At 43.4% G+C, this 13,006-nt stretch overlaps 1 protein-coding gene across 1 annotated transcript in view; it reads left to right on the top strand.

The window, feature by feature from the left end:
- SLC38A6 (solute carrier family 38 member 6) overlaps window positions 1-13,006 on the top strand; it is a 67,852-nt gene that overhangs the window by 44,808 nt on the left and 10,038 nt on the right. Inside the window, exons 10-12 of the mRNA XM_044272823.1 lie at window positions 4,858-4,908; window positions 10,179-10,258; window positions 11,002-11,102. Of these exons, the coding sequence (XP_044128758.1) occupies window positions 4,858-4,908; window positions 10,179-10,258; window positions 11,002-11,102 (232 nt within the window). The remainder of the gene's footprint in view (window positions 1-4,857; window positions 4,909-10,178; window positions 10,259-11,001; window positions 11,103-13,006) is intronic.

Below are 13,006 nucleotides of genomic sequence, written 5' to 3'. Positions count from 1 at the left end.
CTGTGGAGTGTCCAGAGGCCCCCTGCTGGAAAGGTGAGTATTCAGAGCGCAGTGGGAGACCACTGAGCGGGAGTAATAGCAAGCGCTTCACTCCCGCTCCGTGGTCACGTGATACAAACGAATCTTCAATGCAAAAACTTTGCATAGAGGATTTTTTGGTGTTGAATTACTCTATTTAGTCGAGTAATTGTTGCAGCCCTACACAAGATTTAACAATGACCTCCTGAATTTCTCAGCTTTGTAGTGCCCACAACACATTGTCGCCAAAACATCAATCCTACCAAGTGGCACCATGCTCCAGCTATTTCACATTGCAATGTCCAAGCAGAAGTGTAGGCAGAATGGTAGTTTTATTAAAGGGGTTGTCCCACCTGCACCAGCACCTGTATCTGAATACTTCTTTAATTGCATATAATTAAAAATTTTGCATAGCCACTGAGTTATTCAATAGAGTGGATCTGTATAGCGCCACCTGCTGTTTGTTCCTCCTTTTTTTTTTTTTTTTACCTGCTCAATTTTACCTGCCGCACATGCTCAGTTTCATCGTTCAACTGCCTCCTGAGCTGTGATAGGTAGAGCACGGACACGCCCCCTAAGCTGTGATAGGGAGAGCACGGACACGCCTCCTGAGCTGTGATGGGTAGAGCAGGGACACGCCCCCTTAGCTTCAGCAGAAAAGACACGTCCCTTGAGCTAAATCTAGCAGAGCAATGAATGGGGAGATCTCTGGATCCATGTGAGGTACAGGGCTGGTTCTAGCTTTGTTAGAAAGAGGTTGTCATGTACTATATGATCTCTGATTTTTTACATTAGTCATGGGAGAACCCCTTTAAGGATAAACGCAGATTATACCATTGTACTGCCACACAGAATTATCCATAACGTGATTCTGCATAGCATGGAATATAAAATAGTTTAACATTGTCCAAAAAGTAGTTACTGCTACTGCAATGCCCATACAACATTTGCCCGGCACAGTGCCCCTATAATACATCACTTGTTCTTTTCTCATGATCCATGGCTCTGCTCTCTACCATTTCTTCTTATGAAGGGCACCTAGTAGGCATATGAATAGATCAGTGAGAAGAAGAAAAAAAGGATGCTAAGGAGCACAGCCAAGACGAATCGTACTAAATTTTACCTGACGATGGGATCAGTACGATTCTGAAACGCATAGTTTTTTTTTTTACCAGTAAAGCCAGCATCAAATTTTCCTCTGGGCTGTCCTCCTTAGCAGCGCTTCCATCAGCTCCCATTTTTTTTCTCACTGACCTATTCAGCAACAGTTCTGGCCACTACCCTGGACTGGAAGGACAGCGTGCAGCAGCAGAAGCAACCCTTCACCCAGGGCTACTGGCTGTTGTGCCCCGAGATCAACAACGCAAAGTGAGCAGCCACTATTCAATACATCTACATCTACTATTTCTGTGCGGTCCTACCCATGCTGCTCTCCTTCTCTTTCCCCATCACCATAAGGAGTGTTATAAGCTATGCAATGCTCCTCTGGGAAGTATGCAGTGCCACCAATTAGATGTGGCTCCCTACTAGTCAAGATCCGATTTTCCAGCAAGCTTTGGGATTTGACAAGGGAATATAGCCAAACCAGATATCCATCCGTAGACCGCTGTTTTGGGTGCTTGCCCTCATCAGCATAGAGTAATATTCTGGCTGGCTGAGTGTGATGAGTTGGAAACGGCTTAGTTAGAGGTAAGAACCCCGAAACAGCTGTCTACAGATGGATATCAGGCTTGGCTGTATTCCTTTGTCGAATCCCAAGACACTTTGGAAAGTCGGATCTTGACTTATAGGAAGCCACTTCCAATAGGTGGCGCTGGCGAGATGTTTTTCTTGGGAGATGCCTCTTTAATACTAGTTTCCCCTGGAGCATTGCCAGTAAATCTCCATACCATGGGGTACTCCCAGTAAGTGTCAATACAGGACTGGTCTCTTTAAGGAGATTCGGCACCCTGCCTGGAAGAAAAATGAAAGGCTCTGGCACCGCCTGTTGAAAGGCAGCTATCCTATAACATAGTACATAAGGCCAAAAAAAGACATTTGTCCATCCAGTTCGGCCTGTCATCCTGCAAGTTGATCCAGAGGAAGGCAAAAAAAAAAAACTGAGGTAGCAGCCAATTTCCCCCACTTCAGGCAATCAGAAAAACTTCCTGGATCAACAACCCCTCTCTAGTAGCTATAGCCTGTAATATTATTACGCTCCAGAAATACATCCAGGCCCCTCTTGAATTCCTTTATTGTACTCACCATCACCACCTCCTCAGGCAGAGAGTTCCATAGTCTCACTGCTTTTACCGTGAAGAATCCTCTTCTATGTTTGTGTACAAACCTTCTTTCCTCCAGACGCAGAGGATGTCCCCTCGTCACAGTCCTGGGGATAAATAGCTGATGGGAGAGATCTCTGTACTGACCCCTGATATATTTATACATAGTAATTAGATCTCCCCTAAGTCGTCTTTTTTCTAAAGTGAATAACCCTAATTTTGATAATCTTCCAGGGTACTGTAGTTGCCCCATTCCAGTTATTACTTTAGTTGCCCTCCTCTGGACCTTCTCCAGCTCTGCTATGTCTGCTTTTTTCACAGGAGCCCAGAACTGTACACAGTCCTCCATGTGTGGTCTGACTAGCGATTTGTAAAGTGGTAGGACTATGTTCTCATCACGGGCATCTATGCCCCTTTTGATGCAACCCATTATCTTATTGGTCTTGGCAGCAGCTGCCTGTTTATTAAAATTCCTAGGTCCTTTTCCATGTCAGTGTTACCGAGTGTTTTACCATTTAGTATGTACGGGTGACTTGCATTATTCCTTCCCATGTGCATAACTTTACATTTGTCAGTGTTAAACCTTATCTGCCCAAGCCTCCAATCTATCCAGATCCCTCTGTAGTAGTATACTGTCCTCTTAAGTGTTAATTACTTTACACAGTTTGTGTCATCTGCAAAAATTGATACTTTACTATGCAAGCCTTCTCCAAGATCATTAATAAATAAATATATTGGAGAATAGGGCCCAATACTGACCCCTGAGGTACCCCACTAGTGACAGTGACCCAATCTGAGTGTGTACCGTTATTAACCAACCTCTGTTTTCTATTACTAAGCCAGTTACTTACCCACTTACAGACGTTTTCTCCCAGTCCGAGCATTCTCATTTTATATACTAACCTTTTATGTGGTACAGTGTCAAATGCTTTGGAGAAGTCCAGATACACGACATCTATTGATTCGCCGCTGTCAACTCTAGTACTTACCTCCTCATAGAAACTGATTAAATTAGTTTGGCATGACCGATCCCTCATGAAGCCATGCTGATATGGCGTTATTTGCTTATTTTCATTGAGGTACTCCAAGATGGCATCTCTCAGAAAACCTTCAAACAGTTTACCCACAACAGATGTTAAACTTGCCAGCCTATAGTTTCCAGGCTCTGTTTTTGGATCCTTTTTGAATATTGGCACCACATTTGCTATGCGCCAATCCTGTGGGACATTCCCGGTCAGTATATAGAGTCTGCAAATATCAGAAATATGGGTCTGGCTATGACATTACTTAATTCCCTTAGGATACGGGGGTGTATGCCATCCGGTCCTGGCGATTTTGTCTATTTTAATCTTCTTAAGCCGCTGATGTACTTCTTCCTGGGTCAGACAGGACACTTTTAATGGGGAATTTATTTTTACATTCGGCATGTCATCTGACAGTTTATTTTCCTCAGTGAATACATTGGAGAAAAAAAATATCTAACAGCTTTGCTTTCTCCTCGTCGCTCTCTGCGACTTCCCCCTCATTACTCTTTAGAGGGCCGACACCTTCAGATTTATACATTTTAACATTTATATAATTGAAGAACATTTTATGGTTAGTTTTACTCTCTTTGGCAATCAATCTCTCGGTCTCTAGTTTGGCTGCTTTTATTTGTTTTTTACATGGTCTATTTTTTTCCTTATAGTTTTTCAGTGCTTCCGTGCTACACTTCTGTGTTAGTGATTTATATGCTTTCTTTTTGTCATTTATTTACTTTACTGTTCTATTTATCCACATTGTTAGTGTCCAACCTTTTTAAAACAGGACTTGTAACATAATTTAGGATTATAGAAACACACCAGACATTCGTCTTCAGACAGCTGGTTCAGGGTGATCGCCCTTCATTAGTGCAGAACAGAGAACTTCTCTGGCTTTTAAACAGCCCATTAAACGCAGCAATTTTTTCCTGTGCCAACCTGTACAGTCTGAGGTTGGGGTTGATAGTACACAAGTGATCTGTGACTGAGTTCTTTTAACAGGACAGAAGTACGGTGTACCAACATTCCTTGACTGTCTCCATTGAATTCTGGACACTTGTTTGTCAGAGTTATCAGGAGTCACTGGAAACGGGAACATAAACTGCATGTGACTCTGTAGCCACCTCTGCTGACTATGGCATTCAGCATCTGGACTCGTGGCAATTAGGTTACCCTTTCTGGTCCCCATTGGGCTCTACTTCCTCGCATCTTAGCAGGTCTGTGCACCTGAATTTGCTCCTTGCCACACAATTTTTGAACAGTGGGGAGCATGTCATAAAAGGGCACAAAAATGCTAATGTTTTTCTTGTGCAACTAACTATTTCTGACTTTTTGGATCGACTATTCTGGTACAGGAGCTAAATAAATCCCCCTTAGTGCTCCTCCAATGAGTCTTGTTCTAGACTACCAGAAAATGCATTGCAGACAACTATTCTGATGCCGTCTGTTCTAGCCACCATTCATCTCTTTCTGGAGAGGTGCTATGTTGGAGAAATTACATATTACGATAATTATTCCTGCTCGACCTAATTGTAATATTTTGTCTTTTTGTTTCATAGATTTCGAACAGTTCAGAATGTAAACCAAAACTTTTTGAATTTTCTAAAGAGGTGAGTTTCCAAGTTATAGGTGATGTTTGTACATTTGAGATGCGTATAGATAGGAAATGTACATTTAAGGCTGCTTTCACACTCTCGTTTGGTGCGGATCCGTCGTGGATCTGCACAAACGCATCCGTTCAGATGATGCAACCGCATGCATCCGTTTAGAACGGATCCCTTTGTATTATCTTTAACATAGCCAAAACGGATCCATCTTGAACACCATTGAAAGTCAATGGGGGACGGATACATTTTCTATTGTGCCAGATTGTGTCAGTGAAAACTGATCCGTCCCCATTGACTTACATTGTGTGCCAGGATGGATCCGTTTGGCTCAGTTTTATCAAAGCGGAATGGAGACGGAACTGAGGCAAACTGATGCATTCTAGGCGGATCCTTATCCATTCAGAATGCATTACGAGCAAAACTGATCAGTTTTGGACCGCTTGTGAGATCCCTGAACGGATCTCACAAACAGAAACCAAAATACCAGTGTGAAAGTAGCCTAAAGGGGGTTCTCCGGGAATAAAGACTTTATCTAATGCCCGCAGCCTGCCTCCATAAATAGAAGGTTCATACTTAGGCTAGTTTCACACTAGCGTTCGGCTGTCCGCTCGTGAGCTCCGTTTGAAGGGGCTCACGAGCGGACCCGAACGCTTCCGTCCAGCCCTGATGCAGTCTGAATGGATGCGGATCCGCTCAGACTGCATCAGTCTGGCGGCGTTCAGCCTCCGCTCCGCTCGCCTCCGCACGGACAGGCGGACAGCTGAACGCTGCTTGCAGCGTTCGGGTGTCCGCCTGGCCGTGCGGAGGCGTGCGGATCCGTCCAGACTTACAATGTAAGTCAATGGGGACGGATCCGTTTGAAGATGCCACAATATGGCTCAATCTTCAAGCGGATCCGTCACCCACTGTGTTTCAATGTAAAAGTCTGGACGGATCCGCTCAGGCTAATTTCACACTTAGCTTTTTTTTGCAAATATAATGCAGACGGATCCGTTCTGAACGGAGCCTCCGTCTGCATTATTATGAACGGATCCGATCGAACGCTAGTGTGAAAGTAGCCTTACCTGCATCTTATTTTGATGACCTATCCTATGGATAGGTCCTCGATATGTTGGTCCAGGAAAAAAAAAAAACAACTTTCATTTCTTTAGAAGACTTGATTCGCTCCCATAGGCAACTGCTACACTTTTTCTTTGAACCATTTGCGGCAGATTTTTCCTAATGCTTTCTCCCGAAAATCATACAATAAGGGTGCAGCAGAGCCTTTACGCTCGAGAGTTTTGTTCCTACAGTACGTCTGCAGCTTACTCATGTATAACTGTGATCTAGTAGGAGTTCTGGTGAATGTAGAAACTTAATCACTGTATTTCCCTCCAATAGATCATTTTAAGAGGCCCTTGGCATAACAATATTGATGGACTGATATGGAGTCAGAAGGATCAGAGACCCTCTGATCTTCTGATCTTCAAAAGCTGGCACCATTCAAGGGGATAATAGGCCCCATGGGAGAGTTGGGTTACACCAGGGATGACCGACGGGTGGGATTTAAAATGTTGGGGACATTTAAAAATGTAATCCAAGGATGCTTGTTCTTGTCAAGCTTGATTTACCCATTGGCTTTTATAGCGGTATTGGGTTACAAGCACAACAAAGTTAAGTGTCTGCCCTTGGTCATTATCTGGGATACAGCTACCTGTGCATGGTAACTGCAGAGATTGTGTCACATCAAGATAGGCCAAGTGTGAAATGGTTTGTTTTTCTTTTGTCTTGCTATTTTTACAACCTATTTTCCCTTTTTATAGTCTTAAAGTTGCCATTTGTTGCAGCTCAGGAGTTTACTCTATTAATTTTTTTTTTTCGTACATGGTTTCGTATGGTTTGAACGTTTTGTTTAGCCCTAACAGAGTAACAAACCTCATATCTGTGACTCTTGCTGACAAATGCAACACTATGGTAGGACGAGCAGTTGTACACTGCGCCGCCTCTACAAAGGAGACAGCGCACAGGTAATTTTGAAGAGGATGCACAAGCGCCGCTTACCCTTCAAACGTCTGATCAGTGGGAGTGCCGGGAATCGGACCCCCACCGATCGGCTATTGGTGATCTATCCTGAGGATAAGTCATCAATATCGCAGCACTGCACAACCCCCTTTTATTTCTCCAAAAATAAGGTTTCTTAAAGTGCTTATCTAGTCAAAAAATGATTGACTAGCAGACAAGGTTCATAGGATAGCCACTTGAAGTTACATGCTTACCTTTTGATGCTAAAACTTCTTGGATAACTCCATCCGCTACAACCTTCTGATCCTCTGGCAACAGGTTGTCAAAGGACTGGAAGCGATGCCTTCACGTCCTCTTGATGTTTGGTAGAGACGGGTCCAGTGTCTGTGTTCAGTTGCTGCCAGATAAAAGGAATAGGTGTATAAGTTCACAGTACTATTGTGTATGCCTCATTATTGGGTTAATCAGCTTTGCTAGAAGACCTTAAAGGAGTTAGCCCTCGAAGAAAATGTATCATGATAAAAAATGGCTGATCATGTCTGAGCATCACCACAGAGAATGGGGATCCCGAGCTGTGAGGATGTGTTTGAATGGATCGGCGGTCGAGCATGTGCCCTGTGGGACTCAAAGCATAGCTCTGTCAGTCAGTCCCATAGATATTGAATGGAGCAGCAGCGCACGTGACCACTGCTCCATCCATATTCCACTTCACTGCGCTCATGCACTAAAGAGGAGGCAAAACCAAACCAGACGATCCTGGTGGGGTCAGGCAACAGACTGTGTAAGCCGACCTTGGTGAGGTAAGCCCACGGCCTGAAAGAGGAGAATAAGCCTCCATGTTTGTGATAGTCAGATGAATGAGTGTTCTTCTGACAGCTATGTCTAGGGCTAGCTTAAAGGGAACCTGTCACCAGTTTTATGGTGTCCTAACTAAGGGCAACATAAATAAGTGACTGATTCTCTTAGCAAAATGCTGGGTCACTTGCTTTAATTGACCCAGTCAATCTGTCAACATCTTGTATTGAAAAGCTCCAGCTGATAATGATGAGTCATAAATATTCATGAGCTCCTGACTCTCCCCGCCCACCTGCTGCTGAGTGACAGTTTGTTTCCATATGAATCAGCAGCAGGTGGGCAGGGGAGTGGCTATAGCTCTGAATTAAATATACGCTGGACTCACTGACATCACGCTGGACTCCAATCGGCTCATTAGCATGTGGCATCTTTGTGTGTATATTATGAGGTAACCATCTGTCACACCAGTAAGTGAATACATCTAAGGTACTTTTTAGTAGTTAATGATTGTATATAATTAGTTAGATTATAATTAAATATCCACATGACAGGTTCTCTTTAAAGGGAGCCTGTCACCATGAAAATGCAAAAAAATCTGCAGGCGGCATACATATTATAGAGCAGGAGGAGCTGAGCAGATTGATGTATAGTGTTATGGTAAAAAAAAAATTACATAACTTCTAATTTATCAGTTTAAATTCCTGCTCATTCTGGGCTGTGAAGTCCAGGAGGCGGTCCTATCAGTGATTGACAGCTCTCTCTGTATACACAGGCATAGAGGGAAGGCTGTCAATCACTGATAGGACTGCAGCTATCTCTGTATACACAGGCATAGAGGGAAGACTGCCGATCACTGATAGGACTGCAGCTCTCTCTGTATACACAGGCATAGAGGGAAGACTGACAGTCACTGATCGGACTGCAGCTATCTCTGTATACACAGGCATAGAGGGAAGACTGCCGACCACTGATAGGACTGCAGCTCTCTCTGTATACACAGTCATAGAGGGAAGGCTGTCAATCACTGATAGGACTGCAGCTCTCTCTGTATACACAGGCATAGAGGTAAGACTGCCGACCACTGATAGGACTGCAGCTCTCTCTGTATACACAGGCATAGAGGGAAGGCTGTCAATCACTGATAGGACTGCAGCTCTCTCTGTATACACAGGCATAGAGGTAAGACTGCCGACCACTGATAGGACTGCAGCTCTCTCTGTATACACAGTCATAGAGGGAAGGCTGTCAATCACTGATAGGACTGCAGCTCTCTCTGTATACACAGTCATAGAGGGAAGGCTGTCAATTACTGATAGGACCGCCTCTGGATTCCAAAGCGCAGAATGAGCAGCAATATAAATGGAAAAATTACAATTGTTACTGAATCTTTTCCTATTAAACTATATATCAATCTGCTCAGCTCATTCTGGTCTATAACCTGCTTTCTGCTCAGATGCGATGTTCAACATGACGGGTGCCTTTTTAAAGGGGTTGACTAGTTTATGGTAACTTTTAGAAATGTCAACTGACTAAAAGGCTGTAAGAACATTTCCATTGCAGCACCAGCCCCTTTTTGCTGACATCCGGCTCCTGTGTAAACATAATTGATTCTTCCCCCAATATGGCTGCTGATGGAGGGGAATGTGACTAGACCTGACCATTAGCAACCTCTATTGTGGAGGCACTGCGCATGCACCAGTTAACCAAGCCCTGCGCAGTGTTGTTCTATGGAGGCTGCTGCTGCTGGACAGGTCTGGTCAAGTTCCCCATAAACTGGCCAAACCCTGTGACTCCGTACAGGTAGAATGTATATACGGTGCTCCCTCAGGACACAATATTTTCAGCATACAATGGTCTTTTCTAACCCATCATCAGTTCAAACTAGACTCCAAATACAATGCCTCAGATCCAACCAATCAAGGTCACTTCTCTGGTAAAATATCTGGATTAGTTACTAGTTAGGAGCTATTCCTGACTGTTATATGTGAGGACTTGTTTTATATGTCTTAGTTATCTGCTTATTTTTCTTAAATCTTCCTTTTCTCTGATCTTGGATGACATTTTGGGGCTTTGGAACAAATTGCTCAAGGTACAATGGTTTCAACATACAACGGTAGTCCTGGAACCAATTAATATTGTAACTTGAGGGCCACTGTACAGCCTTCCCCCCAAGAGCAGCTCAGCGTCGTCCATGTTCAGTTTCAGCCACTTCCATTATTAGCTTGTATTACAACTCTTATGTTATACTAATAGGCTCAGTAGAAATCCAGTCCTTGGCTGTCCTCCTGTGCACTGTGGTGGGAGGCGCTGGGTTATGGACCACAAAAGACCAGTCTTTGGGTACCTAAATGGACTACATTCATTTAATCAAATAGCCGTTTCCTTAGTGTACTGAAGACAGTCTCACTGTAATTTTATTCATGCGATTCATTATTCTTTTTATTGGCAGCATTCTTTATTCTTGTCTTGCGTTTCAGAGCTCATTTGCACTACCCACCATGGCTTTCTCATTTCTCTGCCATACATCTGTTTTGCCCATTTACTGTGAGCTTAAGAGGTGAGTAAGTCAGTGATCTACTGCTAGTTTACTAGGCGACTGGACTCCTTGATATCATTCTATAAATTGCCTCTTAATTTATCCTAAGTCGATGTTTTTGAGAACAAAAATTGTTCTTCCTCCTGGAAATTTTAAATTACATCGACAGCTAAATGTTAGCATTCAGTCATTGATGGGGTGTACCCAGAATCCTTCTTTCACTTCTATGGAAGTTTCATGAACAGCTAAGTAAGTGTGCATGCTGGGAGTTGTAGTTTCATAGCAGCTGGAGTGCTGAAGGTTGCCGATCCCTGCTCTACATATTCTGATACTGTCCAACCAGTGCTGACAGTGGCCATATTAGGATACGCTCTATTGGCAAGGGGAATGGTAGTGCTCAATTGTCAATTTATTTATACATTGCCATGTGGAATAAAGGAGGGACAGCAGAGTTCTAAGAAAATTTCTATTTTATGGGGAATAAAAGCTTATACTAAAACAGATGTCGGAAGAGAGGATGAACACTATATTGCTTTGATATGGATAATTGGACAAATTATTGTGATTTTCTTATGTGGAGCTGGGAAGGAAAGCACGTACAGCATGAATGTGATAGGTCACGGCTGTGTGCCATTTTCCAGCCCGACCAAGTGTATATCTATGTAATGCATTGTGTTAGATGATATCCTTGTATTCGAAGCTCAGCAGAATGGATGAGGCCTTTTCCTTTCAAATACATTTCTTTTTTGTCCTTTTTTTACCAGCCCCTCCAAGAGCCGGATGCAGAATGTCACTAACCTTGGAATATCTCTAAGCTTTCTTATCTATTTTATTTCCGCACTGTTTGGTTACCTTACTTTTTATGGTAGGTACTCACTGCAATGTTTGCTGGCATAGTCAAGATTTCCTCATTTTCTGTCTGTTATTCTATTGAACTTTGGCACCTCTGTTTAGCGACAAAGTATCAATTATCTACAATTATCCTAAGATTGTATTAGTGTATTTTTATTTTATTTATTTTTATTAATTTCACGTTCACCTTTTTTTTAAATTTGGTTTTAATATAAAACGCAAATCAGCAAGCAAATATGGCCATGTTTTTTACAAGCTAAAACACAGTATTGATTTTATACTAGAGGATTGTAAAGGTCCCCACACACAGGAGAGATTTATCAAGACCAGTGCTTTTTGCTCTGTGCTGCTGGAGGATGCTCCTAACTTATAATGTGATAAAATAGGTGCATCCTCTGGCAGTCCGTGCACTTAAAGGGAACCTGTCACCAGTTTTATGGTGTCCTAACTAAGGGCAACATAAATAAGTGATTGATTCTCTTAGCAAAATGCTGGGTCACTTTCTTTAATTGACCCAGTCAGTCTGCCAACATCTTGTATTGAAAAGCTCCAGCTGATAATGAAGAGTCCTGAATATTCATGAGCTCCTGACTCTCCCCGCCCACCTGCTGCTGAATGACAGTTTTTTTTTTTCCATATGAATCAACAGCAGGTGGGCAGGGGAGTGGCTATAGCTGTTAATTAAATAAACGCTGGACTCAATGACATCACGCTGGACTCAAATCAGCTCATTAGCATGCAGTATCTTTGTGTGTATATTATGAGGTAACCATCTGTCACACCAGTAAGTGAATACATCTAAGGTACTTTTTAGTAGTTAATGATTGTATATAATTAGTTAGATTATAATCAAATATCCACATGACAGGTTCTCTTTAAACAGAAATCTTACATCATTATGTGAGTACAGTTCAGTAGATCTGAGGTCTGGCAGGAACCCACAGCAGTGTTCAGCCCGGGATATACTGCTCTCACATGGAGCCTGTTTCCCGGACTGAATATGTTCATGTGAGATTTTCCTTACAGGACGACTGAGTAGCCTGTAAGTCATGGACTAGGGAAATCATCCCCTACAATGCCTAGAAGTGGAGTAACCGCCTGAAAAGGGCGAGCACCCACACACACACACACACTTATCGGTGGCTAAACCCTGTGCTGTACCCCAGTTGCTCTAGAAAGTGATCACTTTATTCTGTTAGTTCTGACGCATTTTATGCCAGCCTTTGATATCCACTGCACTGCCGGAGCATGTGCTTAAATTATGACAAGGCGCAGACCTCGTCGGATATTAGTTGCATCCTCCTAAACCGAAATCTACTCCAACCCCTAATTATAATTTACACCAGGAAGCTGGGATAAAATCAGTGAATTTGCTTGGGTTGATTGCTTTCCTCCTCCACATCTCCAACCCTCCGCAGCGGCGAGGGCAGCGTGAAAACGTGAAGGTGTGCAATTCTTTTAGGTCACTAAGGCTACTTTCACACTAACGTTCGATCGGATCCGTTCTGAACGGATCCGCTCATATTAATGCAGACGGTGGCTCCGTTCAGAACGGATCCGTCTGCATTATAACTTAGAAACATTTTCTAAGTGTGAAAGTAGCCTGAGCGGATCCGTTCAGACTTTACATTGAAAGTCAATGGGGGACGGATCCGCTTGAAGATTGAGCCATATGGTGTCATCTTCAAGCGGCCAGGCAGACACCCGAATGCTGCTTGCAGCGTTCAGGTGTCCGCTCACTGAGCGGAGCGGAGGCTGAGCGCTGGCAGACGGATGCATTCTCAGTGGATCCGCCTCCACTGAGAATGCATTAGGGCCAGACGGCTGCGTTCAGGGCCGCTCGTGAGCCCCTTCAAACGGAGCTCACGAGCGGACACCTGAACGCAGGTGTGAAAGGAGCCTTAGATTGCCACCATT

Source organism: Bufo gargarizans, chromosome 11 (assembly GCF_014858855.1).
Source record: "Bufo gargarizans isolate SCDJY-AF-19 chromosome 11, ASM1485885v1, whole genome shotgun sequence".
In the NCBI taxonomy this organism is placed as follows: domain Eukaryota; kingdom Metazoa; phylum Chordata; class Amphibia; order Anura; family Bufonidae; genus Bufo; species Bufo gargarizans.
Note: the sequence above shows the minus strand (reverse complement) of the source record. Positions and strands in the feature narration are given on the sequence as shown.